Source organism: Halictus rubicundus, chromosome 2 (assembly GCF_050948215.1).
Source record: "Halictus rubicundus isolate RS-2024b chromosome 2, iyHalRubi1_principal, whole genome shotgun sequence".
Taxonomy (NCBI): domain Eukaryota; kingdom Metazoa; phylum Arthropoda; class Insecta; order Hymenoptera; family Halictidae; genus Halictus; species Halictus rubicundus.
The window spans coordinates 9,769,183-9,793,957 of NC_135150.1; the positions used below are offsets into that span (position 1 = coordinate 9,769,183).

Sequence of the window (24,775 nt, forward strand, 5' to 3'; positions counted from 1 at the left end):
TTTTGGTTACTAGAAATGAAAGTTCCGAAATTAAAAAAATTTCGTAATACATACAAGGCTACGTCTTTTTTTAAATTTTAATAATGGATAGAAATAAAAAAAAAAAAAGAGAGCCAACAGCATGTGGTGTTCCCAGGCGGTCACCCATCCTAGTATATATTGACCACGCTGAACGCTGTTTAACTTTGATGATCGGACGAGAATCTTTTTTTTATAAAATAGAAATTATTATAATTATTTGTACGTCCTTATACATGTAGTAACACTCTATATATAAACATGCTGAGCAAGTATTATGTGTCTTCCCATGCAGTTTCTTCCTAAATATACGGTTTACCTGCTCCTTTTTTTCTATTACGAGTAGATTCGTCTACATATTGTTGTAATTGTGCATTGTACGCTGTTGGTTTTGTACATTAAGTCTTTGGTATCTTATTATTAGGTATAGGAAACGCTTATTGTGTAAAAACCTATCTACAGCGCCTACTAACTAATTTTATATTTGAGCTTTAAAGCTATAATACTTTATATTGTCGTTTTCGTTTGTATATTTCTACTATCAGTTGTATTCGTGGAAGTTTATGTTTCATTTTAAATAACATGTTTGTTATGACTTCTTATTTCTGTTACTTTATTAGGAGTGGATTGCTGTTTGTTTGAGTCATGTAGCAGTGTTCTGCTAATTTTTTAATATAATCTAATAGTTCCGGTATTTCTATTCTTTGGTGCATTTGGTGCAAATTGTTGTTTATTAACTATTTTTTGTAAACAATGAATATGTACGTGTACTGAGAGAAATCTATAGATTAGATAAAATGCAAAAAAATTAATTTTTTTATTAATTTGCGAAAGTAACAAGAAAAAATAAAAAATCGATAGAAATACACAAGTAAAAAGTATTTACACAGTTTCTAACTTCTTACAAATTAAAAAAAAAAAACGTAAAAAAATTATGAATTGAGTTAATTATGAAATAGTTTTTATCGTTCCAAATAATACCACAGGTGTTCTATGACATTGATATCGAGAGATTGCGGCAGAGTTTTTAGATACGCTGGTGTATTATCTAGTATCCACATTCTGGTACTATACGCAGTATGCTTCGGATCATTATCGTGCATGAAAACGAAATCATCTTTAATATTCATTTTCTCTGTACTGGGATCAAGATTGCGTTTCAAAATGTCAATATAGACCCTGTGGTTCATTTTCTACTAATAAATTCTAATGAGCCAACACCAGCTGAACTCATGCAGCTCCAAACAAATACTGAACCTCCACCGTGTTTGGCTGTAGGTTGTAAGTTTTGTGGTTTCAATTCTGTATTTTTTTTCTCCAACCGGTACACTGTTCCATCAGGCCGTTTGTGCACTGATTGTGCATGTTAATAATAATTTTTCTTTCTTCTGTCGTAGTTTCTGCAAGATTCCGTCCCATTTTTCAACGATAACTTTGAATATTTCGAAATTTTTAAATGTTATTGATGCCAATAACGTTTCTAATTGTTCTGAGGACATCAATCGTACCTACGCAGCAATGTGCGTAACCTGAATTAAGGGATCTACGAATACTTTTTGCTGGTATATTTCTGTCGATTTTTTGGTTTTTACTTGTTACTTTCGCAAGTTATTCGCAAGGTATTCTATAGATTTCTCAGAATATGTACATATTCATTGTTTACAAAAAAATAGTTAATAAACAACAATTTCACAAAATTTTGTTTGAAATTAACACACTATCAGCGGGAAGGGTATTAATACCTTTTCCACAGACTGGCGCCAATCGGCGGGTCGGGTATTAATACCTTTTATGCAGAACGTACGCTAAGTGTTAGTAAAGCACTTACCAATGCTTGTTTTTTTTCATGTAATGAATATTTTGTTTTACACAACTCTTTGTAAGCAACCTTCAGGTTGTTAAGCAACGACGTAACGTGTGAGTCAAGCTCATGGTGTTACCCGCCGATAGTGTGTTAATCAATGTACGAATACTTTTAGACCCACTGTAGCTGTTCTCTGATAATATTAGTCTCAATATCATTGTGTATATTAATTTTTTACTTACTGGAGATAGTTTTGAATTAGTGACCATTCGCGGGTATATCATGGACTGCATATACTTTCCTAAGTACTTGTTTGATATGCTCTTTAAAGAGCGGTATGCTGTCGAGGCGTACTTCTAAATATTTTACTTTACTGGTTGGACGAGTAATATGATTCTATACTTTTATGGATTGTATTATTCTTGTATCCTTGGTTCTCTTTGCGAATACTATTACTTCGAACGAAAATCGGTTGATTACAACGTGATATGGCCCTTGGCTATTGTTATAGCACAACTAATCCATAAAATAGAGTCTTCTTATTCCTACATCTAAAAAATAAAATAATGAAATATTTAAAATGACTATTTGCTATCTTCTTTTAAATAAAATATGTCTAACCCTCTACTAAACGAAGTACAATTTTTTAATTAAAATAAAGAACGAACATCAAACATCTTTTGAGTAATTATGTTTGTGACGTGCGCAAGATTTTACGGTGTTGATATAAATGGTTCGTATTTGTGTACAGTGTTAACAAACCCTAAACTGTGCAATGATAAGTATGTGACTGTAAGTAATTGTTTGTAAATAACCAATTCTACGTAGAAGCAACATTTGGTGAAACAGGAAACAGCCTGTATTTTGAGGGAAGAGATTCAAGGTATGCCGACAGTCATGGTAGTTGTCCAACCCATTTTTGTTTACCAACATGCTACAAGTCTATAATGATTAGAATAGGTTGGGCATTTATTATGATCATAAGCGTATGTTGAAGTGGATCTGAACTGGCCTTTAATAATCTAATTATGATTATTAACGTGTATTTTTCGGATTAGGCTAACATATGTTCGACTAAAATTGATAATCTCCAAAACTCCGAAAGAAGGTCCGATCTCTGATTTCTCATAGATGTTTTAGAGATACCAGTGTCATATAAATTCAATAGTGTAATTCAATGGAATTCAATAAATTCAATGTTTGTAATTTTTCAGGTTTTTTGTACAGTGCGTCATAGTTAATAAAATAAAAAATCGACTTTTTTCGATATTTCTCTACTTTTATATATATGATGAACTTATGATTTTAAGTCTGAAGAGTTTTTCCCGTCTCTAGTATATATTTAAGAGAATTTATAAATAAAACCGGGAATGGCCTAAGCATCATGAAACATATATTTTTGTAAACAAGGTCCAGTGAATAGTGAAATAGTGAATATCGTCTAATAGTGAATACACTGATGCAGTATGTGAACGTTATTTACTACTGTGATATCAACAAAAAGCTCGGGTTGTTAAAAAAATTATTGGAAAATAGAAATAGCGGTAGCTCGGAAACAAGGTCGCATCGGACACGTTTATATGATCTTTTTTCTTATTTTGATGTATTGAATCCGCCCGTAGCACTATATCCACATATTCTCATTCATTTTGTATTGTTATCTGAAGCATCTCCATTAAAACCTTTGCGAACAGTTTTCAAATTGTTCTTTGTTCTATCCAGAACCTTGTTCACGGGGTATGTAGTAGGAGGGCTCTTCACAAACAATTCGCAAGATGTACTCTGGTTATTCGCAAACTTTAATGAGTGGATACTAAAAATAATATTAACTCTGCAGTGTTCACTGCATCGTATTTAATACATGAATGTTCGCTGTGCATTGCGACTTTGCACGGGTTTTTTTTAGTTATTTATAGTCACATTTCAAAATATATACTTTATTTAATCTGTATTTAATGTTTCATAGAACAATTTAAAAATTAAAGGAAATGTAGTTTTCTTAATTTTTGATTGGTAAATAATTATAAAACAAATATGTATTTTTGCAAACAAAAGAGGGCAAGTTTCTTTATATGTAATTAGCATACCCTTTTTATGCATACGTTTTACCTATGTATTAACAACACAAATGGTCTTTAAATTGGTAGTACATGCATTAAAAATAAAACAACAACTTAGATGACATTTTACTTAGAAGTTGATCCTCCTCGCCGATTTTGATGACTTTGAAATATACTGTCAAGGTCCATTCTATCATCCATTTGAAGACGGCTTAATAATTGAGTTTCTTTCCGTAAATCATGGCAATAGAAGTTAAAACCAACTGGCCCGTCCATATTAAATTTTTTGCTCTAGCAAAAATTATTTTTTGTCACTTCTTCAGCAGTCGAACACTTCTGTGCCGTTCCATTGATACGCGTTTCCTCTACAATTTTGATCTTTTTAAGTGCTTACACTTTCGTAAAACTATTTTTATACATGTTTTAACACCAGCATCTTCGGCAGTTTGACGGCTTAAAATTGCACGCTTTTCAAATAATGTTAACACGGGTGGACGACCAGAACTCTTTTCAATGCCATAATTATCTGGACTTTTAACAAAATTAACTACGCTTCTATTTCAGTTCAAGGCGAACGTCAATTATATTTTTATCAGTTTGTTTTCGCATACAATATTAATATCGATTTTTGGCTGAAAAACAGAGTTTGAATTTTTACATTTCATGCATTTTCTACGAAGCAATAATTATTTGAAGTTAACGATTTCCAATTTTACGCTCTATGCGTTTTCTACTTCATCTACTTCTTTTTCAACTTTCTCACCATTTTGCCGACAAATAATGGTGGGCTTACAATTTTTTAGAAGGTAAAGAATAACACATCAATGTTTTAGGTTTGTGAGCTATTAATAAGAATTTTATAAATCCATTCTGTCTGTCCACTAATGTTTAGGTTTAACATAGTTAAATTGCAAAGCTACGAGATTACACTTCGACTAAATTTCTCGTAACACACGTTAAGATATTCATAGTTCGATGACGGGCAAACTGATACGACATAAGGGCATAGAGCAGAGACCCGCATAACCATTAAACTACATTTGATACTGCCGTAGCGAAACTGATGGAAACTGATGGAACTTTGGTTTTCTTTTTGATAGCATCGCATATGTTATTAACAGTTCTTATAAAAATATCGAATAAATAGAATTCTATTTTTTATCACAGTACGCACAGGATTTTAAAAAGTTCCGACAACTGGTTTGAAAGTGAACATATGAATACTTATTGTAGACTCACAGTTGTGAATATACATAACATCAGAGTAAACAATTACTCGTATTTCAAACACTATAGAAATATGCACACGCACGTGAAAGGTGTACAGTTTGTGTAAGCAATAATTAGTTCTCATGGTAAATTATACGTCATTTAATATAGTCAGTTAACAATTATAAATGATACGTTAATAAGAATTGTTATTGAACTGTTCGCGTGGATTGAAAGTTAACATGCAAACGATGGAAGATTCATAGAATTTTCATCTTAATAAGTTCACGAGTATCGAGTATTCAACGCATGTGCAGGAATTGTTTTTCTGTCACACAATAGTTTATAGTCACAACAATCAGATGATAATCTCTAAGTATCGCTAGATCTGTCGCCATTTTGTGCTAAGATTTTTGGGACTACATAAAATTTCAATTACTACATCATTTATTTGAAATTTTCCGTAACACTCTGTCTTGTTAGAGTCGCTAAATTTGATTTGATAAAGCAAATAACTGTAATTGTGGAAGAAAAATGGGGGCACACTTGTGGACACTTATGCTCACAAAAACTTAAATTCTCTTATTCAGTTCATTGCATTTAACCTAACAAAGTTTGAAAATGCTCCGATAGCTCAGACTGGCTGAAAATAAGAAGTGTTGTAAATGAGTTTCAACAATCCACGCTCTTCTAAGTGTTCTGTATTCGGTAGCATTTTTCTAAATTTGCAAAATTTGAATTTTCCTACTATTGAGGTTATGTTAACAAAAGGATCCCGAAATTGAACCCGACGAGCAATAATATGGTTTTTTTATTAGCACAACGTTTATACAACTAGAATAGATCGATAGGTTTACATAGTTGAGTGAACGATTTAGCTGCATCACTTGGATGAACTAACTGACTTCTGAGAGCACACCTTTCCATCTTAACAGTGTCACCAGATGAGGGAAGGGAGCACGAACTGAGGGGAAACAGTTACCCTCTCTCTGCCAGTATCGGAGTATGCACGATAGAGACGAAACGCGTCACGTGACCGGGCCGCGGCGGGAGCATGGAGAATAGCGCGGTAGAAGGGGAAATTAGAGTGGGGGAACAAGTCTTGATCTAGCGACACTGCATCTTATACCGCGCATGCATGGGGAGTATTGTAACCTGGAAATCGATCTAACCAATTGACACGGCGAGCAGAGCATGCGCACTAATGTCCAATGCAGAATCGCATGTATCATATAATTTTTGGCGCTAAATCCAAACATACATTTTGAGCTTTGTCCACAAGACATTTAAACATTTGCATAGCTAACTATTGCCATATAAAAACATATTAATTTACAAAGTTTTAAAATCAAGTGGTTCCATATTAGATCTTACCCTACATCCTAGTCTTCTTATTAAAATGAACATTTTCCTGCAGCTAAATTGTAACAAAATTCTGCAGCTCCATCTTTGACAAGCTTTTGAATTCAGGTGTTCCATATTAGGTGGCAATTACCCTACATCCTAGTCTTCTTAAAATTCCATCGATCAAAATGAGCATTTTCGGCGGATCATGTTGAAGCGCGGCTGACCCTTGACAACACCTTCAAGGCGGATTTCTACGATGTATTTGAGAGCTGATTGTTATTCCACTCGCGTCCCTTTTCTCCCCGTTTCTTCGGTCGGCCGTGTCCCGTTCGCCTCGGTTTCTCTGTCCAGAGGCCGAGAGATGCGGCAACGGTCGACTTCCACTTGGTCGAGCGTGATCGAAATTGATCCACGTTGTATAAAAGGGATGCCGCTGGCCGAGACTAGCAACAGCCCGGATAGCAAAAGAGTTAATTATAAAGAGGCGAGCGTCAAAATCCGATACGTCGTCGTCGTCGTCGACGACGACGATGGTAGCAGCGGCGCGGCGACACAGCGGCGAGCAACGAAGCCTTATGCGTTCGCTCGATCGCGAATAGTCACCGATTATCGGAAAAAGATCGATGCAGCGCAGTGCCCGGATAACGCCGCGAGATGCTCGATTTCCTATTAAAATAGAAACTGATCGGTCTCCGCTCCTATTGTCCGGCGGATTACATCGCGAATCGAGGCTGGTCCCGAGTGCTAACAGATTTTTCCATTCTCGATGGGCTTGCTACCTGGACTGATCCCATTCGATCTTCGCTTCTTTTTCGCATGGATCGGTAAATGTAGCACTTACACCATCATATTCTCTTGCGAAGAGATAACATACCTTTCTACTAGAGATTCCCATTACACGTGTATTTTCATACATAATATGTTATTTTAATACAATATGTCCGTGTTCTAGTCCGCGTATTATGTCATACACGAGTACCGAAATACGCGGGTACACGGTTATTGAGATATGATGGCGACCTTGAGCTTTTGTTTCATAATGAGTTATATTTGAATATGCGATTTGAAAGACTGTCGAATGTTTAGTCAAAAAATATTAAGGCGTGTGGGCTGAAAAAGTAATAATTACCGAGATTATTTTTTAGTTATTCTTTGGTGGAATTACGATGACAAAAATTTTTTAGTCTTAATCATTTGTTTGCGAATCTTTTCTATTGTATTTGTGGCGCTTTTTCTGATTAACACGAGTCCAAACACGATACAATTTGCATCACGTTTATTCGTTTAATCCATGGTTCAGAAGAGCTTCTATTACCTGAACACTCGCGGCCCACTGACTAGTTCGGATAATCGAGGTTCTACTAAATCGTGGATTAAACACGTAAATACGATCCAAACTGTGTCATGTTTGGTGTCATTTTAATTGGAAAAACGTCGCGAACATATTGGTGAAAGTTTCATAAAAAAATTGGAGAATATCTCAGTAACTATTACTTTTTTGCTCTATATACTTTAATAGTTTATTACCTCGCATTAAATACTCTTTCGAATCGTATATCTAAATATCGCACATTACAATACAAAAACTTGAGGCCACCTCTACATCTCAATAAACTGTCAAAACATCAAAAAACTAATGATCACATTGCATGTCTTGTTTGATGTAAAGGTATTTTTGTTTGAAACTTTTTGTTATGCAACGAGTAGGTTACGAGTAAATTTAGATGATACAGTTGAGTGATGCACTCTGTACACAGTGTGTACTAACTAAAGTGTTACAAGCTATTTTCTCAGAATCTATTGAAGATATCGAATCATTTGCTTTTTTTTTAATTAAGTAGATAGAAGGGGGGGGGGGGGTTGACTAATATTTTAGTATGTATTAAATTTTTTGTGGTCATTTTTTTTGGGGGCTCCAACATTTTTTAAATGGGAAGTATAGTATTGATTTTTAGTTATTGTGATACCTCTCATTAAACTGAATAGTATTTACTTGAACCATTTTTTTTTATTTTGTATAGTTACGGTAAAGTCCGGTACTAGGGGACACTTTATGATTTCTTAACGTCGCGTCGTACAACCAATATATGTATGATGTTAATTTAAATTAATTATCGCGGAAATGTAATTTATCTGCCACTTTCTTTTGGTTTCAAATGTTGTTAAATTATAAGTAACGCAGAATAAAAACAATGAAGTATTATATTTCTTCATTTGTTTAAGAAAAATCTCAAGTGTCTGGCACTGAGAGAACTCCCCCTACATAAAGTAATCGCTAGTCTGCGGATCTTTATGCATCTTCTCTGCATCTGTTACAAGAAACAGGAGCCACTTAAGAGTTTCTTTACATCTTGAATACTATTAATAGGTTGAAAGTAATACAGGGAGTCCCAAAGATGTTGTACTTCCTTAAAAGGGCAACGCCGTAGACATTGGCCGTGACGTTGGCATTGGCTGAGCCGCAATCGGTCTGCTATTGCCGCGTCCTGATTGGTCCGTGTTTTTCGTTAATAACTCCTTAACAAAGCCGCGGAGAACATTTCCGCAACGGAAAAAGTTACTTCAAATCACCTCAGGAATCACCCCTTTCAAGGAAGTACAATATTTTTGGGACACCCTGTATATCAATACTCTTTAATTCTTTTAATCTTTCTACTGTTTCAAATTGCAGCAATCATTTTTTTCATAAATGCATAAAATCCGCAGTCCAGTAATTACGAAAAAACTAAGGACAGAAATATTTTGTTGAATCGGTGTAGCTTCATTAGGTAATCGTGTTGGCTTTCACACTATTCAATCATTCACTTTGAAGTAACTCTGTTGAAATTCCACATCTGCACCAGAGATCCTAACCGTAACCCGTAATAGTTCTCTGCAACCCACATCACCGAGGTTTCCACCTACTAATAGTAGGCGATGCAGTGAAACCCGATCCACCTAGTAAGGGCGAATTATAAACACGAATTTGCAGCAATTTGTAGTCACAAACGATACAGGTGTTACGAGCCAGGGTTGCGAGCAACGTGAGAGGTCGGCGAGGGGGTTATTACCCCTGGAATATGGTTTCAATTTGTTTTCAATTTTGAAATCTTTGTTGATTTGAATTTAAGATTAGTAAGCCTCGTAACTTATATATAATTTAATTGATACAATCCAAGCGGTAAGATTGTATCGTGTGGGAACGTTCAATTATTAGATTAGGATATTAGGCAATAATTAAGGGTTGTAGATTACGCGAGTTAACAAACAAGACAAATATATTCTGAATTGAAATAATTACAAGTGTTGTTGTTTGTGTCGCGGGTGAATTTAGTGTTACTTATGATGCACGGTTTTGACGCACTGGCAATGCGGGGTCAGAGAGCAATTATTGAATGCCAAATAGAATATATACCGAACTAACGGAATCTATAAGGTTACGATTTGATTCGAAAGGGACTTTAACCCGATCTCACTAGAATTGACTCTTATGCGTGTAAAGCGACGTGACTGCACGATTACTGAACCGCTAGTGAACCACTTCTGAATCTCTACTGAACCAAAGATGATGAAAATGGACGGGTTTATATACCTTGAAAATGAAAGGGATACTCTCTTTAAGATTTAATGTCACGTAGGCTCACAATCATATTTTTGTCACTTCTAATGAAAAGCAGGCCTCAGTTAGGTGTTCGTTAAAAGGGGTTAATGAAGGTTATCCGGGCTATTTCTTATCAGAATCTTAATTAACGGATGCCAGAAAGGAGTGTCTAAAGATTTTCATATAAAGAAGTCATACAGTATCTTCCACTAATAAAAGGGCCTGTTGGGACGCTTTTCGTTCTCAGAAAAGAGATTAGAACTTCTAATCGAAATGAACGTGGAGAACGTCTCCATACGTAACACAGGAGTCAATGCTTTCAAACGGTTATGCAGCATAATTTAAGGAGTTAGGTATGTACCTTTATTATAAGAATTACATAGCAAACATGGAAAATGTTAGTACGATCCGTTAAAAACGAAACTTGCCGTTGAAACTATTAATACGAACTTTTTGGGTTACTCTCACAAAGTTTTATTTGGAAATTTCCAAACTGCTGGTTATATAGCTCTGCAAGTGGAGCCGTATTGCATACTGGGTAACAGATTGAAACTTTAAACACGCTTTTCTCGAAATGAAGCTTCCAAAATCGCTACCAAAAATGCCGGAAAGACTACTAGACCAATTTCGATTAAATTTTGCAATAACATTCTTAAAACTATTATCTAGTTCTTGACGAAGCACATTTCTTATTTTTACATTTTTCCTTTTTTTTCAAAGCAAAAGATGCTGATAGATAAAAGATTAGATATTTAAGTTCAGATAGCTGTAACATTTAAGAAAATTGATTTTCTCAAAATTGGCTGTGACAATGGTTAGTTTTTTGTCTATTTTTCTGTAAAATTTAAAGATCGCCGCGGAAATACGTGTATCCGGTGTTACAGTGTTTTAGAGAAATGGGTTTGGGAACTGGTTGTAATGTCCTTCCAATTATAATACTTAGTTCAATTTAAATATCACATAATAACACGTACACATTGATTTCTGAATAATTTTATATATTCCAAAAAATAGTTGAGTTTCTCGCAATTTGTTAATCGTTCAATGGCATGCAACTCCTTAATCAACAACGGTTTTAAATATTTTACAGATATCATTCAAAAGACATAATTCATAATTAACAGAAGATAATTTATGAAATTAACTTGATTGCGGATGTAAATAGCATCAATTGAATTTTATGTACAGGGTGAGTTAATGAGAATTAATATACAAAATAACTCGTAATTTGTTGGTGGTATTAAAAAACACTTTAAACGAATTATGTTGTACTTCGAGGGACTCGTCGGATGCGGTTAGTTTTTTTTTCAATATTATATTTTCGAAGATATCAAAGTCACCACAACCAACATGTTAAGAGACATTTTAAATGCTATTTCTTGTTAACTCACCCTGTATAAATATTATTAACATTTACAGAATGTCCAATTATCTTCATAAAGATACATAATTTAACAAATACTTGAAACAGATTTTTTATTTCTAATTAAATTAATTATACATTTTAATTGGACTCATCGTTTTAGTTCTATTTATATCAGTCGATGCTGCAAGGCATTCGCTGGAAAAGTATTTACGAACAAAAGCATATTATAGTACACACTGTATTCTGTGACCGTGAGTTTAGTTTGGAACGTAGTATGACCGTTGAACTAAACAAATTTTTTTCTCATATTTTTTATCAAGGTATGTAGACCGTGTATACAAATTTCCATCAAAATTGTAATGTTTTATAAAAAAATGTTGCAGACAAAAGTTAATTTTTAACATATTTTTTGAAAAATCAGTTTACACCGAAAGATTCGTCATGCAAAGACGCATTAATTGGATTTTGAAATTTTCGTCTACGCCTAATAATTTCGGAGATATTCAATAAAACAGATTTTTCAACCTCAACTTTGGGGAATATTTTCACCCCCTTAACATGAATGTTTTTTGAGTTCTATATCATACAAAAATTTCATTAAAATCGACGTGTTACAATCGGGTAACCTCCCTTGTAAGTACTGTCCCCCTTGAAGCAGAACATGTTGTTTAAAATACTTTTCGAAAACGGACAGTTATGAAGATAATTGAATATTACATAGAAGAATAAGACAAGGAACCCTATTTTATTGCGGTATATAATATAGGTAGCAATTTTTTCTGTATATATATGTACATATTTCTATTAACCCTTTGCACTCGAGTGGTGACTCTTAAGCACCATTAGAAATTGTTGTGGCATTATTTCAACGAAATTACAAAAAATATTACAAAATATTTGTTACATTACAAAATTTGTATTTAATAGATCACCAAACATTTCAATATTATATGTAGAAATCGGATCAGTTTCGTGTGAATAAAATTAAAATATTGTAAGACGGAAGAAAAATTTACTTTTAGATTGAAAACAGCGCCGAGTGCAAAGGGTTAATAATCGTTCGATTTATATCCTTTATCATTTAGGCACTTTTGTTTGAAATATTTTCTTGTTAAACTGTTACAAAAAACTTAAATAGCATGACGACCGATTTGTGGACCATTGTGTACATTTTCCGGTGCTGGTGCCAGTAAAATATTCTTATTATTATTGCTGAATATATTTAAAATTTTCATATGAAAGTATTTTCAATTTCAACCGATTATAGTTACACGGCGTATGGCCTGTAATGTAACCTGGTCATCATGCTCTGTAGAGCACATTGGAAGCGTTAGCTCATGGTTACTATGGGTTACAATCGCCTTTCTCAGGGAACCCTTGTTATGATTCGGGTTAGGCGGTGGTTGTATTCAAATTACTGTCTTTTATATTGAATACACGTTCATCATCATAATGCGATTGTGTGCATTCCAACTGAATAGGAATGTTGATTTCTGGGGTGATAAAAACCGCATGATACCCGTTCTAAAAACCATGTCTCTCTGAAGTTATTATATATTTACAAAGGTATGTTACAGAGGTATATTTACAGAGTTGCAAGGGTGGAGAAATTGTAAAAATTCCCAACAAAAATATTTGAATTTTAACACTAGAACGACCGAGCAGTAAACGCGATTGATATATAGGGTGTCCGATTTCATTCTGCCACCTCCAATAACTTCGTTATTTATACAGATACAAACAAATGTTTGAGAAGAATGTTATCGTATTTGGAGGCGGACATGAGTCTGTGTGAGTGAAGGTCATCTCATGTTCATATTTTCAAGAATTGGGTATTTAGTGTTGAAATACTTCTTGGATACACTGAGTCATTTAATTTTGTATGAGTTACTTTATTGAATTGTCATTAATAAAACATAAGCGATTTCTGTACCATCCGAAAACGTTTTGCCATCTTGCAGCGCCCCTATTTAAATTTAAAATTTATTCATGCAAGTAACGCCATTAATAAACTAAGAAGATACATGCAAATACTTTATGCCCAACCCAATAATTTACTGTTTAATAATGAAACGTCAAGAAACCGTTTGTTCAGGTTTACAGTAGAAACTTTAATGAATCTGAGCTTTCTCCGAATTTAATTTTACTTAAGTCTTATTTCTACCATTTCACTCGAATAAGCTCATACATTTTCATTTATGTGCATAAAAGTTTTAAGATTCGGGTCAGGTTCGGGTTAGGACTATAAAGAATATGTAGTCAAGTTTCCGTCCATCCTTTATTCGTTGACATGTCGGGAAAGCAACGCGAGACTGTGCACTGTCTGTTTCTTCTCCTCCAGCAAACAATGTGTTAACTATGATTCAGCTCTTTCTGTTACGTGGAAATATTAGATTTGCAGCAGCACCTCTTTCGAGTAGATTTGTGCTTTCCGCGCAATTCCTCGTTTTTAATTAGGTAAATCGCACTCCAACGATTTATTGTCTTCCTTAAATAGTTTATGTCATTTCGTGCCATCCTTTCATTAATAGAACCTCCCTCGTAAATAACTACGAAGCCACCCTGTTCTGTTTTTATGCATTATTAATTTTACATTCAAAAAGCAGGAAAGGGTGGCTACTGAACGAAACACAGAAATTCGTATAAAATTAACACAATTTCCAGTCCATCAATAAAAGAAACGAAAGACCAACGAAATGTCCCAACCAATTCGTGATATCATTAGTATTACAGTAATTACTAGACTGCCGATGTTTATGCAATTTGCAATTTTTGTAGATGAATTTTAAGAAAATCGAATCAAATGAAAGCTTATTTTTCGTGATTTTCGGTCTTTTTAGAACAGAAACAAATTAAAATCGTACTATGTTCTGCCGAATTTTATATTCTAGCGTGTTTTGAAAATTTTCAGAAGTCATAGTTGCAAAAGATCCGTAGTCTAAGTAATTAGGTTTGAATGTCGGGTTTAGGCGTGGGTGACGCTGTTATGTTTTTATAATAATGTAATGTGTCAATCAAAATAGAATTTATACGATGAGAAAGTTCGAAAAAGATATCACTACGCTAAGTTTCTAGCTCTTGTATCAATAAATATTAGGTTGTAACATAAATACGTTCTGTTGAAATTATAAATATGTTCTAATATTCACGATTCAGTTGTGACTCGTTGAAAATACGTGTAATTGAATAGAAGCCACATATAGTCAACGATTTCATAAATGAATGTTATTCTATGTGTTAATAAATGAAAAAAAATATCGAAGATAACCGAACGTATTCGTGTTACAGCTCAATGAATTGCTTAGTTTATGCAATTTTTACAAGTAGTGATTTGGGTAGATGTCGTACTAATATTATAAAGTAATTTTTAAGAGGTTGGTATAGAGAGGACTCTTCAATCTTCAAATCTATGGTAGATTCAGTCACAATAACATTTTCCAATTTTCTTATAGACGCTTCAATTTGCATTTTTTTGTAGCCAAACGTGTCGTCAGTTTCAAACCCCGTATGCCCTACATCATGCAAAAATATTGTTGACAAAATTTTACGATAGATTGTGAAAGTAGAAATTTCAAGCTTTAAAATGAGCCCAGGTATATCGTTGCATAATTCTTTTTCGTGGTATTATTGTATAACAGATTCAATATTGAAGATTTATCGAAATTTTTGTATTGAAATTTTCGAACCAATGTACAGGAACGGACAGAAGAAATTTTAAGATCTAATGCATACGATGAATACCACGATTTTTACAAACTGGAATTTCATTCTGAAACAACGATGAATATTTTATAAATATCTTCACCTTTCAAATGAATTGAAAACAAAAAAAAAACTACACGAATGGATAGAAAACTAATAGTGTACTAAAAGTAAGTTTAATTATATATTTTTGGGATTACAATTTCGATATTCAAACATTTTATTCGTTTTAATACTTTGCGGGACCACCGTCGCTGTGTATCACGTCTTGTAGCCATTTTGGTATACTTGTTACTAACAGTAATTGTAATATATTGGCTGATAAAGCATACCATATTTGTTTTATTGCTCCCCGAAATAATTTTGTGTTACTATTGTTGCACTTTGTGGTTACTTTTTGGTTTGATAGTAACTCTTTGTTTAAAAGGTCTAGCAGGATAAGAATGGTCCAGTGGCCCCGGCCACAATTTTTATTGGTATTGTGTGGAAAACAATGTTTTTAGGTTGACAGATAATCACCCAAAATTTTAAGTCGTTAACCGTTTATTTAAGGGTAATATAAGGGTAAGTACCCTTAACTGTATCATTTTTTTCTCGGTTGTTAATTAAGATATTCAGATGGAAGAAAAACGAAAATATTCGAATTTACCTCCTTCATATCATATATTTTTTCACAATTGTGATCAAATTATTAAGGGTAGAAAAAAATTATTTAATTTTTTAGGGGTGGGGGTTGCAAGCAACCTTTCGAGTGACCACTTCCAAAAGTTCAAGAACAATGTTCTGTTACCTATTTAATATATACAAAAGTTTCAAGATGATCGGATTGGTGGAACATAGTTTAAATATTGAAAAATAAATTAAATTACGCCCTTTGTTCCGCAAAATATTGGATGCTACCTTCAAAGTGTTGCTTAGGCTCGTTATCTTGCCGAAAGATAAATAACTCCAATTAATTCTGTTATTCTTATTCATCCCAGTAATTAAGGATGCTGATGACAGTTAAAAGAATCAATCTATTCACGAGAGCGAAGAGGAATAGTTTTTAATATTATGCAAAATATTTTAACCCGTAACACTCTGGACATTTTATGACGCCATATTAGCATCTGAAATTGTTAAAACGACGTTTTCGGGGGACAAATATTTTATTCCGAGATGAGAAAATTGCAAATGTTAATGAATTTATTTACCTTACGGACGGATATGAATAATTAAATTGTATGAAATTGAATCTATCTAAAATTATGAGATTTGCTTCAATTTACAAAAACAAACACGAATAATTTTTTTTAATTTAGAAAAATTTGAAATTGATAACAGAAAATGTAAATAGGTAAATAAAAATTGGGCAGCTGTCTATTTCCTGGAAATGCAAATCTAAAGAATATTTTAGAACAATTGTGAAAGTTTGAGACAATGATTATCAGATTATGAGAAAAATATGATTTATATTCATAAAATTTGGCTGCATATTTGCTCTACAAGAATAGAATAATTAAAAACATACCATACAGAAATAAACAAATTTTGTTATCGAATGCCTAGCATTTTACAATATCGACCCACTGTGCAGCGGTGGCAATGGAGTGCAAGGATTAAACTTACTTTTGCCGGAGCACGCGTCGAGCAAAATGGATTATCAACGCATTATGTGAAAATAAAAGAATAAACAAAAGAAGTTTCATATCGCACGAATGCCTCAAATTAGACGAATGTTATTCACATTTGAAAAACCATCTACTGCTAAAGTTATTAATAGGAGACAGAGTAAAGATTATGATGCAACAAAAATAATTGACTTACCGTTTTTAAATATACAGTTTATCATAAGTGTAGTACAGAATATGACGATTACAATGATGCTTACTTTAGTCAATATGTTTCATTTAAAAAAAGTTAATATATTCTAATATATTCCTTACATAACAGTAAAAAATGTATGATAATATAAAGTTTTGCAACGTTTTATAACAAAGTGATAAGTAAATAATCTTGTACGTACAGGGTTTCCCGAAAATGTTGTACTTCCTTGAACGGGGTGATTCCTGAGCTCATTTGGAGTAAATTTTTTCGGCTTTGTTACCGAGTTATTAACGAAAAATGCAGACCAATCAGAGCACGGTTACAGCAGACGGATTCCGGCTCGGCGACAGGTTCCGCTCAGCGTGGCGTTGGCATTGGTCGAGCCGGAATCCGTCTGATATAGCCGCGCACTAATTGGTCTGTGTATTTCGTTGATAACTTGTTAACGAAGCCGCGGAGAATATTTTCGTAAAGGTAAAAGTTATTTCAAATGACCTTAGGAATCAGTCTTTTCAAGGAAATACAACATTTTCGGGACTCCCTGTATATATGTAAGTATGTGTAGTGTGCAGTAATGGATTTTCCATCGCTAGACAGAAAGTTGACTGTGTTTATCTTGCTTAACTATTGACAACTGTGACTATATTGGTTACTATGTGCCTACCCAAACACGGAGGACAAGGTCAACTTTTTCTGCGCTGTAATGGAAAATCCGTCACTTACTACTAGACTGCGCACCTACCCATTTTTGCCATAAATGCATAAAATCTGCAGTCTACTTATTACACATTTCATAGCGTCCAATATTTATTGCACAAATTTATATAAAATTCGTATCCACTTCCATGTAAAGCAACAACCCCCGCAGTTTGATGGGAAATACTTGAAACACTCTGTGCACGTAGTTACTGTTTAATGGAATCCAAATGATTAATTTTACTGTGACCATCCAGTTTACATCATATTACGTTCTGTATGTTATGAAGGGATAAGGGAATATTTTTCTCGGCATACAGTTATAATCTCCAGTGAATTGATCAAATACTTTCTTTGAAATCGTACCAAGCAGTTACGAAAAAGTTATTTCAAGAAAAGCGTATTCAAAGTTTCAAAGTATAGTCTACAAAGGCATGTCATGTACATGCTAATGGTTTATCGTGCAAAAGCATATAAACAGATACAGAAGTCATGGACTTAACTGAAATTATATTTCCTTTGTAAACGTAAAATATATTCTTTTGTAGCATTATATGTACAATGGAACAATATTTATTAAATGTGTATTGTTTAAACAAGCATTAGGATTAGAGGGACTGCTGCAACAACAAGACAGCGCTTCCACTTCCACTTCCACTTTTGTCTAATCTGAATGAACGAACATAAAGCAACTATAGATCAAGTGATGCTTCAAATGTACAATCTAAGTGTCAGAGCTATCTCGTTTTTGTACAAAAGTAGAAAAAAAGATAATAAGTTCCCTTTAAACAATTTATATAGACAGCGATGTTTATAGCATAACATGACTATTAATAATTAGCCACCCAGATGTGAAATCATCAGATTTATTATTTAACCTGTTAACTGTTTTGCTTCATTTTAAGAACGTGCACTTGTATGCTTTTCGTCATACTACACCGCGCACTCTCTTAAATTTTATTTAACAGTAAATTTTCTGCCTACATGATGAGTACACTCGTCATTAGACAAAAAATGCCATCTTTCTATGACCTTCATGGACTCCTTTTCGCACCAAGTGAAACATCATACCTTTAATGAAGTTGGATATATTGTAATAACAAAAAATGTGTAACAAGTGGAGATGCTTCCTTATCGCTGTAGCACCCAAATATTGTCTTCATATGTTTTGAATTATGTTAAAGGAAATGTACCTATTTCAGATCTGGAAAAATTTTATTTGAAATGGTAACAAGAATTAACTATTGTATTTGAAATAATTGATTTCGCACAATTAACTACAATAGTGATATTTGAAAATAAAAATAATTCCGATTCATTTGATATAATAGCACTTTCAAATAATGTAGTATTTCTTTATCTTTTTTATTTCAAATTTAACAAAAGAAATAATCGTCAAAGTCAACGAAGGATGTCTGTATAAACCAGACTCGAATCTCATAAGCATCTCATGATCATCAGACTTAATGTCGAAGAACAATTTTATAATTATCTTAAATAATTATAAAATAAAATAACATGTTATTTGAAATAATATTTCAAATAATGTCATTTTAGAAGGGCCTAGGTCTGATCTATTTATATGTTTACTAAAAAATCATGAATATGATTTTTGAACCAATTATTTGCAGTGGATTATTTAAAGTGATCCAAAAAGTCGATATTATTGGTAAATAATAGCTTTTTATTAAAAAAATACAAGTAAAAGATGGTGTACAAAATACACGAATGTCATTTATTATATTTTTTATAAGATTTTTCGGTATTAAAAATTTGCCTGCACGCGTTATACGAGCCCGTGACTGTCACAGGCTAGTCAAATAAAAATAATAAAACGATGGATTCTTTGATCCTTCCACTAAATATAAAATAATAAACTCTCTACATCGATGAAAAATTAATAAAGAAATTTAAGTAACATAACAAAGCAATAGAATATCTAGTAATATTTCTAACGGTAAAGTTGAGACTAGAAAATGTCACACAAATGTTCAGAATGCTAGAGAATGATTAAACCCTGAAATCAATGTCTAACTATATCATTCTGTACATTATCAGAAAACAAAAATGTGCATGTTTGTATTAATATTGTCTTTATTCATACAATGACTTCCATTAATATTGCGACGCTCTTAAAAAGAAGATGACTTTTAAAAATTGGATCATACGACTTGGACTTTTCTTAGAAGTCAGTACGATTAGTTTACTACATGACGTGAAAAAGAAATTCTGACAAAATTGCAATGTGTCGGAATTACAAAGAAAATATTAAAAGTTGTATTTCACAACTTTTCTATGTGGGCCTTTATTGCAGATTTTAAAAACTACGTTTTGTAGATCTGTGCCAATTATACGTATTCTGAAAATTTCATAAAAATCGGGCAGCATTGCAATGAGCTACAAACGTTTAAAGATGGTGACAATTGCAGTTTTCCAGGAATTCCGGCCTCAAACTATAATAAATTTAAGGATCCATATATCTATCAATGCCTGTTGATTTTTCCCGTATCAACCGATATCGATGAAATTTTCACAATGTATGTTATTCACACAGATCTACAAAATGTATTCCTAAAATTTTCAGTACAGGCCCACATAAAAAAGTTGTAAGCATGAACTTTTAGTATCTTCTCTGGAATTGCGACCGATTTTAATTTTTATCCTTTCCTTTTTTTACTTTAATTTCCTTTTATCGTTAATAGATGTATTATACACATTGAGCATATGAATAATTACTAGAGTGCAGATCTTTATGCGAAATAAAAATTGTCTAAATGTACATTAATCGACACATTTATTTCCTGAATCATTCTAATAGGTGGAAAACGATAGTATTTCCAAATTCTTAAAATATTCTTTCTACTTTGCATTCAAACCGTTCGTTTTTCTGATCAATGCATAAAATCCGCGGTAGTGTGATTACAGTGATAAACACTCGATACGTTGGATCAGATAATTTTTGCCAGGGGTAGCAGTCACGCTCAACGTACACAGGATGAGTTCCAGTGAATACGAGTAAAACTGACGAAACACGAGTGCAAAGGATTAAGCCACAGAATCTCGTGTAAAACGCAAAATCGATATTTTTGTCCGCAAAAAGAGGATGTCTCTCCTTGAACTGTTTGTTTGTCCGTCGCGGTCCATTTCCCGTTAGCGAACGCAATAGTCGTTCGTAGTCGGTCACGGCGAACTTCCCGAAGTTCTGATCAATTAGATCGGTTAATTGATTGTTCCGTAGCTGCCGGAAAGTTCCAGCCACTATTATAGAACGCGGATGGAAGTTGCGAATCGGATGCACGAACGGTACGTCACGCGAAGCGTTACCTGTTGCGGCGAGACAATCAGGGAAATGGCGAGCGCGTACATAGGACACGTTTGGATTCGGCGAAAGGAAGACGAATGGTGTTTGGATCGTGTGTGATTGGACTCACCGTGCGGTCCATGGCAGGACTTTGGTGCCCTCCAAGCTGATGCTTCTCAGCTCGTACTTGGACCGGTGCCGAAGAGGTGAGCCGGGCGCAGTCGGTGTGTGGAGAACGCTCCTCATGCTCTTGGAGCTGATTCCGGCGAGCGCGTGCCTCCTGCCGGAAGTGCCTTCTCTGGTCGACTGGTTCGCGGATCTTCTCAGCGAAGTCATCTTCAAACGTAAAAAACTGTTCTTTCTTCTCGAGCGGCTCTTACATCGTTTCAAACGGTTCAAGCAGTCTCTCGAGTAGCTAGGGTGTTTCAAGCCTGGGAACAATTCGGTACCACTCGCGCGCTCGATCGTTCCCGTGAAAACATGCTGCGCAGTGCGGAGAGCTGTACGAAGAGGACCAAAATCGATTCGAGTTTCTCAAAAGATCAGCCGGCTATCGGAGATCGCGCGATCGACGGATGAGGAGACGTTGTTATTCACTGATCGAACTGTATCCGTCGAGGATCTACGAAACTCCTCCGCCATTTCTCTGTTCAAACCGCAGCGGCGATCGATGACTGTCGGTACCCGGCCGCCTGTTCGGTTCTCGAGGTTTTTGTCGTTGTTCGGCGGACAGACAACTGAACCCGTCGGATGAACCGGCAACCATAAATGACTGCGCCACCCTTCAACCCCACCATCCAGCGTTGTTCGCCACCACACTGATCGCAAGCGTCGTACACTGGCAACCCCACCATCCTCTGTCCCACCGATCCTCTGATCATCGGACTTTCTCCCCGGCCGATACCCCCTTTTCAACTACGTGCTTCGATGATTCGGGGATCGATCCAACCGCGATCCGAGCCCGACCGCTTCCAACGTGAGCCGGCCTGCTCCGTTCAATTAAGCGAGACGGAACGTCCTTTTGTGCATTCTTCCGTTACTTACGAAGCTGTGAAAATGATTAGACTCGAACTATAAAAAGACTAACGACGAGACGCTTTTTCCACGGGGAACAAACACGCACGAAGGGTATTCTCCTTTGGAGAACATCAAAACGTCGAATCTATTTATTAACACGTTCGCTGAAAACGTTGCGCGTTACACGAATCCACATTAAAAACATAAGTCGAACATGTGGAATGAAAAGTTTTTGAGACTTCGTTTTCGAGAAAATCGACTCGTCAACTCGGAAATCAGACACGTCACGCGATTCCGATTTTCTCGAAAACAAAGCCTTGTTTGAACAAATTTTATTCTATATTTTCGACTTATTTTTTTATGTAGAATCACCCTACGTTATGCAATTAAGCAATATGTTTATATTGTGTGAACAGATTTGGTTGGAACAGGTTAAATAGAGATGAGATAAGTAAGTATTTTGCTTATGCACAGGCGTATTTTTGTATTTAAACGTATGTAAAACGTGAAATGGAGACAGAGATGAAACGAAATCACCGTTTAACTTGTTAAGTAAGAAAAGACAAATTAATTTCGTGCATACGGTATATTAGGATTTATCAAATTATAGTATTATATTCGTCCCACTAATACTTTGCAATATTATCTTCGTTTATATTTCACAAAAGAATAAAGTGCATTTAACATAGGTTTATGGGATCCGTCAAAATGACAGGTTCTAATATTTTTAATTTATGATTATTAAGATTGTAAAGATGTATCCATGAGAAATTGTTCAACTTTATTCCTTTGGGTGTATATAATTTCAAAAAATGGCTAAAAATTTGAGTAGACACATTCTTATTATTTTTATAAAGTAATATAGAATAGTCGCTTTTAGTGCCCTGTAAACGTAGTGTTAATAAAATTGTATAGAAAAAATCAATGTAAATCAACAGTGTAGACCAAGCAATTAAATATTTTACATATACGTTCGGTTATATTTCAAAAAGCCACCGTGTAATGTTTGTGTAATTTTCTTTAATTTTACTTTTATACTAATATCATCCTCAAACATTTTCAACAATATGTTTTGCGGTTGAGTGACCAGGTAAGCCAATCCAAAACTGTCACATTTTCCAAAATAAAATATTATTAAACTAATTATTCAGAGTGAATTGCAGCCGCGTTTTGTTGAACTAATTCTTTCCTTTGCGAAAATGTTTTCAGCGGCTTTATTAAGGAAAGTTATTATTAAAGTTAGTTATTAACGAAAAACACGGATCAATCGGAGCGCGGCTATAGCGGAGGCATCCTGTTTCGACAACAGCCCCCGCTAAGCGTGGCGTTGGCATTGGCCGAATCAGAATCCGCCTGCTATATCCGCGCTCTGATTGGTCTGTGTTTTTCGCTAATAACTCCTTAACAAAGCCGCGGAGAACATTTTCGCAAAGGAAAAAGTTACTTCAAATGGCCTCTGGAATCAAACCTTCCAAGGAAATACAAAATTTTTGGGACACCCTGTATAAATCGGACACCATAATTGTTATAAGAAGACTGCGAATTTTATACATACATGGCGACAACGAGCAGATCGAATGCAAAACAGTAAAAAGATTTAAAGAATTTAAAAACGTTGTTCTATTATTTCTAACTGATTAAAATTATTAAGAAAAGAAATTAATGTCTGTAGTTCGATTGAAATGCTGTTCGTTACAAATAATAATCATGTCAACGAAAAATCGTTCTCATTGTCGATGAACGTTATCGACGAGGGAAACTTATTTGTGCCGCGCGTAATTGTTATTGGTGAGGAAACTCTATTTCAGTTGCTCATAACAGTTATTGACGACGGAAATTTATTTCGATTGTTGGTAACAGATGTCGATGAAAGAAATTGTATTTCGATCGTATGTGCCTAATAGTTATCGACGATGAGAATGTTATTTTACTTGCATTCAAAAAATTGTAACCAAATTTTCGGTATTGAAATATACATATGTTTTATCATTGCGAATGATGAAAAATAAATTGCAACTGTTCCAATGAACGTTTCATTCAATAAAGAATGATATTTGTTGACATCTTAATTACAATTAACGCTGCCGCGTTGTTTTTATTTAATTTAATTACTTTTTAGAGCACCAGGAACACTGCTTTAATCCCTAAGTGGTCCTTCAAAATGTACTTCCAAAATACAGTGATTCAATTAAATTGTATTCATCTCCATCGAAATGGTAGATAGAAATGTAGCTAGATAGTAAAATTTTATCCAAATCTACAAATAGTTAAATTATTAATAGTTGCACATTCAATAATTATTAGCACTTTGAGTGGGGCAGCATCAGCCTCAATACTTCACTTAAGGGATAAAGTGAGTATGGAAAATCTTGATCAAATGCGAAAGAATACTTTACACATTATACTACTAGGTGCAGCTGAAATACATATATGTATGTACGTAGTTTCTCTTATCGATAAATGTTACGAGCAACCGGAATGCATTTCCTTCATCGATAACTGTTATGAGCGTCTGAAATACGGTTTCCTTCACCGACAATTGCTATAAGCGCTGAAATAAATTTCCGTCATTGATAACTGTTGTAAACGACCGAAGTAGAATTTCCGCCACCAATAATGACTCGATTGCAAACTTTCATGCAAGATATAAATTATCTGCATTAATTGCAAGGCAAAGGAGCCATTTAGGAATATCTTTCTTTCTTCGATGACTTAGACAAATTGAAAATTATATATCGATATCCTGTAACTCTTTTAATCTTGCCATTTTTTCTAATTTCTTCTATTCATTTTTCTTATCAATACATAAAATTCGCAGTCTAATAATGATTATGTATCAGCGACATGAAAATTAAATAGATATTTAATA

General features: G+C 34.3%; 1 protein-coding gene across 1 annotated transcript in view; it reads right to left on the minus strand.

Moving 5' to 3' along the window:
• Positions 1–24,775, minus strand: part of LOC143365178 (GTPase-activating Rap/Ran-GAP domain-like protein 3) — a 93,323-nt gene that overhangs the window by 59,858 nt on the left and 8,690 nt on the right. Inside the window, exon 2 of the mRNA XM_076805107.1 lies at positions 21,020–21,937. Coding sequence (XP_076661222.1) covers positions 21,020–21,225 — 206 coding nt within the window. The 5' untranslated portion in view covers positions 21,226–21,937. The remainder of the gene's footprint in view (positions 1–21,019; positions 21,938–24,775) is intronic.